Genomic DNA, 7,050 nt, shown 5'->3' on the forward strand with positions numbered 1-7,050 from the left:
TCCACCACCTCCTGCGTGTTTGATGTTGGGGAAAACAATCTCAGGGAGTGAACTGGGGTCAGTCATCAGGTGGCCTCAATTCCACCAGCACACGTGAACGCCCCTCTCACATCTGTTTCTCAATTCCTCTAGTTCCTGGGGATGTTTTTGCAAAGAATTCCCTATGGAAAGGGACCTATGAGTACCAGGGGAAGAAGCAGCCAGCCATGCTCAGAGTGACCGGTTTCCAGGTCATCAACAGCAAGGTCAACGCCACCATGATTGACCACAGTGGCGTGGAGCTGCACTTGGCTGGTAAGAGGCAGGCCAGCTCTGGGGAAGCCTGTGGATGGTGTGGGTGATGGGCACACGCTCTTCACAAGAACGAGTCTACTGTCACTTCCTTGTACTATCTTGCAGGGCTAGTCTGGTAGGCAGGGGAAGAGGAAGTGTCTATTCATCTTTGTTTACATGATAAAAGCACCACAGACTAAAGGGAAATGGTTAGATGACAAACATTAATAAATTGAACATACAAAGAACTCTTACAAATAAAGAAAAAGGAGACGTATATCCCTAAAAACTGAACCAAAAATAGGGGCAGAGAACTCCCAGAAGCCAAAGTACAGACAGTTAATAAACAAATGGAAAAAACATTTTTCGCAATAATCAAAAAACAGTAAACATAAAATGTCACTTTCCACTTATCCCACTAAGATTTTGTTAAGCAATAAACTCTGGTGCTAGCCCAGTGAAGGGACTAAGGCAGTGCTGGTCAAAGTATAAAATAGTATAGTTCTAGAAAATAATTTGGCAACTTGTATCAAGAGCCATGAAAATGACTGACCCCATTAATTACACTTCTACGAAATTTTATCATAAGAAATAGTTATAGAGGGAATCAAACATTTACCAATAAAGAATGTTCACATTACAGGGCTATTTCCATAACATAAAACCTGGGAATAGAAAATTGTCTCAAAAGAAATGGATATATTAATTATAGTATGTCTGCCGGATAAAATATTATGCCAGTTTGGGAGAAAATACACCTACTACAATGCATTTAAAATGGGACTCCAGTTTTTGAAGGAAAAAATTATATTCATAAGAAAGGAAATTGGAAGTAATTACACCAAAATATTAACAGTGGTTATTTCTCAGAAGTGAGGTCAGGAGTGAATTTTCTTTCTTCATGCATCTCTGCATTTTCCAAAATTTCCCCAATTTTCAAATTTTCTATAATCAGAAAAACCGAATATCTTAGAAAGCAAGTGTTTATTCGAATAGATGGGTAGAACGATGGATGCATGAGTGAATGACTGTACACATGAATACACAACCCCACGTGTAGTCACAGCCACTCATTCATGCACACACACACAAACACAACTAACGTTCATATTCACTCAGTGGCTCTAAGCCATAGTCCTAAACACATTCACACACTCCCATATACATGCCCTCATGTATTCCTGTACCCACTGAGTTGTAAACACACCCACGCATTAACTGACCCCGTAACATATACAAAATCCAATTCCCTTTATTCTCACACATGCATGTATAAACAGGAGGACAACCACAGGTCAGTAATCCAGTTGATTATTAACACACATATGCACATTCTTGTGTATCCTCACACTCAGCCTGCACAAACTCACAGGACACACTACACTTACCTAACGCCAGTTATACATGGGATGTAGACACCAACATCTACACATGGAATCCCACTCAGACACTCACACCCACATACCCACAGACTCAGGTTTTGAAATCTTCCTGGATCTTTTAAGTGTACCCTCTGAACTTTCTTTTCCCAGGAATTTACAAGAAAGAAGATTCTCATCTCCTCCTCCAAGTTTACCAGGTTACAGGGCCTGTGGAGGTCTTTATGAATAAGTTCAAAGGTGATCACTGGGCCTTAGATGGGCATGTAAGTTCAGCAAAACCTCACTCAGTCCTTGACCTCCCTGTGCCCTTGCCCCATCCCTGATTCCCAGATCACTGGTAGGGAGGACGAGGGGAGAAGTTGGTGGAAACTCTTTGGATCAACATGGAAACTTGGGAGGAGGGTTTCTTTGGGGCCAGGACTGGGAGCAAGGGAGTCCTCATCTGCTAGTGAAGTGGGCACGGGGAAACATAGCAAGGGCCAGGAGGCTGAGAGTCTAAAGGTCAGTGCATCTGAGCGAGATGAAGTAGGTTCTGATGTGTAAGCAGGAAGCAAGAGATTGGAGGCTGGCAGTACATGAGTAAATTCGAGCAAGTTGAAGGTCACGATGTGGTGGTGGGAGCTGGGAGAAGGTGGTGAGTCCCACATGCACCCTGAGCGTCTTCTCACGTTTGAAGATGCCTGTTGTGGGCGATTTAGCACAGCTTGAGACACCAGGAGCTGGGGGAAAGGAGACAACTCTCTTGCATTCTCTTGTGGGAAAGACTTGTTCCATGCAAGGGCATTCTTCAGGTGGAAGTTCTGCAGTGATTCTCCTCTGCCCATACCTTCCAATCTCACAGGCAGGGTAGTGGAGCAGTCATCTGTCACATCCTCAGCTTCCCTGTCTTGGATTATTGAAGCTAGAAGCGGAGGGGTGGGAAGGAGGAAGAGGTCATGGGGCCAGAGGAGCAGAGAGCTGAGGGGTCAAGGTGGATCCTCACGGACAAAACTGGCTGGTAGAGGGCTGTGGGTTGAGTGACTTTGCTGATAATCACATGAGAAGCAAGTGGCTTCTCCAGGGGCTGGTACATGGGATTAGTTCCTTGGGATTCTTGAGAGTATTCTACGGATCCCCTTGTGTATCCTGGTCCTGGCTGGCGTCAATAGTAGTAGTCCAAAAGCTGTGCCAGGACAACAGACTCCATTGTCCTGGGAGGATGGCCAGAGGGGAGAGAACAAGGGTAAAGTTGGGAGCTTGGAGTGCGGGCCAAGGGCTACGTGTAAATGGCACTCTGGAGGGCCAGGAACAGCCGGAAGGGCTGCCTGGGACTACAGCCAGCAATCGGGCCCACTTCTCTGTCACCCAGGGTGTGTTTGGGGGGACAGCAGGGGGGGTCAGCCTAGAGCACAACAGACAGAGAGCTGCACCTGGGGATGGAGCATGAGTCAGAAGGAACCCCAGTAGCAGAAGCATCCTCAAAGCAAGCACGCCCTCGGCCGAGCAGTCCCCAGCCCACAAGTTTGCGTGTCTGTGTCTGGTACACGAGCATCACAGAGGCAAATACAGAGACAGCCAGGAGGAGTTATGTCCCCAACTACCCGCCCCCAAATTAACAGCTATTGGAACTGGGACGAACTTTCCAAAGTACGTTCAATCTGCTAGATGCATTTTAATCATGGTTTGGTTTGCTCCGCGGTGCTCTAAAACTCAGTTTTTCATCACAATAATAATAGCTAACATTTACTCGGGGCTTATTAAGTGTTCTAAGTGCTTTTCCTGTATTCGCTCATATAAAGCTTCAGAGCAACCCTATGACATAAGTACTGTTTTTGTTCCCATTTTAAAATGAGGAACTGAGGCACCGACAGATTAAGTGATTCGACCAGTAGAAACAAAAATGTCTCCCTCCCTCCTACCAGCAGTTGGAGCCCCTGCCCCATCCCCAGCACCTCGCCATTGCCTGGGGGTGGGCAGAGAGCCGATGTCAGTGGAGATGACAGGCAGGCAGATGAGCCCAGCTGTGGGCACCGTGTGCCTGTGGGCGTGTCTCCGGCCTGGCTGGCCGGACCTCTAGCTCCCTCCGGCGTGCCTCCCATCTCACTCTGTCTGCTCCCTCCCTCACAGGTCTCCCCAGAGTTCTCCGGAGGCACCTTCATTTACCAAGGCGCTGTCAAGGGCCAAGGCTTTGGGCAGTTCGGCTTTCAAAGACTTGGTAACTAGCATTTGTCCCTGGAGTGTATGCTTGTGCGGGTGGCGGAGAAACTTGTATGTTGGCATGGAGGGCAGGGGGTTGGTGAAGTTCAACAGTCCAAGAGGGGCTCTTAGCCTCTTTTGGATCAGGGACGCCTTTGAGATTTTGATAAAAGCTGTGTAATATCTCCCCAATAGGAAGCGCAATACATAATACCCTCAACTTTTGCCAAACAGTTTCATGCTCAGCCCTGGAGTTGAAAGCCCCCAGCTTAAGGGACGTTGGGTCTCAGATGCGTCCCACAGTAGTATCTGGCCAGCCCTTGGGCATCCCCGGGACCCCCTGAGCATTACGACGTGGGGCTCTCAGGGCAGTCTCAGTCCCGGAACGGTGGTATTGCTGTCCTCATTTTACAGATGGGAAAACCAAGCATCAAGGAGGCTTCCTTCCCTAGTTCCTCCCCGGCATCTTTACCCTGGACCAAGCATCCTCAGTGTCAGGCATCCTCACTCCAGAGACTGGCCTTGACTCAGAGCCTCTAATGTGGGGAGGGGGTCCTGGCTTCTGGGAAGCAGTTCAGGGGGAGACAGGAGGCAGGCCCGGGTGCCTGATGGGCAGCCCGATACACCCCAGGTGCTGACTGCCCTGTCCCCCGGGACCCCCTGTCTACCGAGGCAGTGCACTGCGTTTTCTCCCAGCTCTGACCTTCAGAAAGCTCCTCCTTGGCGTAAGCGGAAACCCGCTTCCCTGTGCTTCCCACTCCGCCCTGCTCCTGCCCTGGAGTTATTCCTAGCTCTATCCTCTTAGCTGCCTGGAGTTAAAGCACTCCCTCCTCCACACGGCAGCCCTTCAAAGACTTGAAGGCAGTTCCCTGGCCCCTGACACACCAGAGAGACCTCAGGAAACCGAGTTCTTCTGGCTTCACGGCTGACTGCCGTGTGCCCGGCGGAGCCTCACCCCTCGGTTCGCTGACAGGGGCAGAGGCTCTCACCGTGGTCGTCTGAGCGCTCCCAGTCTGGGGCGAGGGGGGAGGGGGAGGAGGGGAGACCCTCGGAGGCCGGAGCTCCAGCACCGCTGCCACGCCCTCCAGAGCAGGTCCACGTGCACGTGCTTTATATTTCGGCTGCCTTGTAAGGTTTCACGGGATAAACTTTCTATGGCCGAAAGAAGTCTGGAAGCTTCTAAAGGGCTGCTCTCTTTTAAGGTTTTATTCTGGGACACGGTTTCAGGTTCTCCCGCAGACTGGCTTCCCCAGGCCTGACCAGCTCGTGTGGACTGACCACCCTTCTCCAGGGAGGATGGCCCAGTGCATGGGGGAGGCAGCTGGGGGGCCCCGACCAGCACCCCAAGCCCCACCACGGTGGCCGCTGTGTCTGTGACCTGAGGTTTCTGCTCTGGGATTTTGCAGACCTCAGGCTGCTGGAATCAGACCCCGAGTCCATCGGCCGCCACTTTGCTTCCAACAGCAGCTCGGTGGCGGCCGCGATCCTGGTGCCGTTCATCGCACTCATCATCGCGGGCTTTGTGCTCTATCTCTACAAGCACAGGTACGGGGAAGGGAGAAGAGGGTCGCACGACGGGTGCCAGGCCCTCTCCCTTTCCCTGACCCACCCAGAGCCCTCCTGGCTCAGGCGAGCTGTGACCTTCTGAAGGGAACACAGAGCCTCCCTCTCCTCTTAGGGCCCCGAGTCTCCTCTCTTGACGTCTTGGTCACGCTCTCTCATTCCCAGGAGAAGACCCAAAGTTCCGTTCAATGGCTACGCTGGCCACGAGAACACCAATGTGCGGGCCACGTTTGAGAACCCGATGTACGACCGCAACATCCAGCCCACAGACATCATGGCCACCGAGGCGGAGCTCACAGTCAGCACGGTGTGTACAGCGGTATAGCCTCCAGGCCAGGCTGCCTTCGTCACCGCCACTGAGAGCCCCACCTCCGGCAGCTGGTGAGACACACACCCCTACAGACACGTCCAGTGTGAGAGGGACTGAGTGCCCAGTGCTGCCCTGTGCTGGCCACTGAGGCAGACACCTCCGTACACCTGGGTCGGAGACTGTTGTCACCCTTTTTACAGATGGGAAAACTGAGGCACAGAGAAAGGAATTAACTTGGCCAAGACCACACAGCTAATAAGAAGCAGGCAGGCAGCTCCAGAGGCTGTGCTCTTAGCCACTAGGCTCAGCAAAATATCCAAGTAGGTGTATTAGTCAGAACTCTCCAGAGAGAGAGAGATACATATATATACACAATATATGCATACATATATATATGTACATATATATATAAACTCTCTAGAGAGATATATGTACATATTGTGTGTATGTTTGTATTGTATATGTAGATATAGAGGAAGAGAGATTTATTTTAAGGAATTAGCTCACAGGATTGTGAGGCTGGCAAGTCTGGAGTCCACAGGGCAGGCCTGCAGGCTGGAAATTCCATCAGGAGCTGAGGTTGTAATCTGGAGCCTGAAGGCTGTCTGGAGGTGAATTCCTTCCTCTCAAGGGGACCTCAGTCCTTTCTCTTCAGGCCTTCCACTGATTGGTGAGGCCCACCTACATTATGAAGAGTAATCTGCTTTATTCAGAGTCTAAGGATTTAAATGTTAATCACATCTAAAAAATTCCTTCACTGCAACAGCTAGACTGGTGTTTGACCAAACAACTAGGCACCAGAGCCTAGGCAGTTGGCATATAAAACTATCCATCACCTAGAGCGTAATAGATGGGCAGTTGCAATCCCTGGCATTGGGCAAGACAGGAGGGCCCCCCGTCACACAGACAGAGGGGCAGATGCACACGGAGGCTCCCATGGGTCCACTGGACACCCTCTCTCACACACACACACAGGCCTGCCAGGAGGAGCTGACAAGTCTAGAAGGCACGGCCACTCCCCACTGTGTCCTTCCTCACTGATAGCCCTCCTTCTGGGGCCTGGGAACCTGCAGGAGCTGTCCCCACAAGGTGTGCAAGCCACACCCTTCTGAGAACCATATCGTCTCCCGCATACCCCACTTTCTGGGGAATGCAGGTGCCCTCTCTCAGGTGTCTCCCGGACCTTAGTGAGCCCGGCTCTGGGGAGAAGCATCCCAGTGCCCAGAGAGGTGGGGTTCCAACAGGGCAAGGGAGTCATCAGCCAGACCCTAAGCAGGGACAGCTCTCCTTCCATGCTCCTGTCTGTGGCAGCGCACGCGATGGGCAGTCCCGGCCCGATACGTATGC

At 51.2% G+C, this 7,050-nt stretch overlaps 1 protein-coding gene across 1 annotated transcript in view; it reads left to right on the forward strand.

The window, feature by feature from the left end:
* The window catches only part of CSMD2 (CUB and Sushi multiple domains 2), a gene marked incomplete at both ends in the record, with an annotated part of 666,422 nt that extends 660,704 nt beyond the window's left edge, over positions 1-5,718 (forward strand). Inside the window, 5 exon segments of the mRNA XM_082863599.1 lie at positions 133-294; positions 1,806-1,918; positions 3,762-3,849; positions 5,237-5,375; positions 5,559-5,718. Of these exon segments, the coding sequence (XP_082719725.1) occupies positions 133-294; positions 1,806-1,918; positions 3,762-3,849; positions 5,237-5,375; positions 5,559-5,718 (662 nt within the window).
* Positions 5,719-7,050: the final 1,332 nt, after the last annotated feature.

The sequence above is a fragment of the Leucopleurus acutus genome (genome assembly GCF_964270905.1).
Source record: "Leucopleurus acutus genome assembly, chromosome: 2".
NCBI classification, from domain to species: Eukaryota; Metazoa; Chordata; class Mammalia; order Artiodactyla; family Delphinidae; genus Leucopleurus; species Leucopleurus acutus.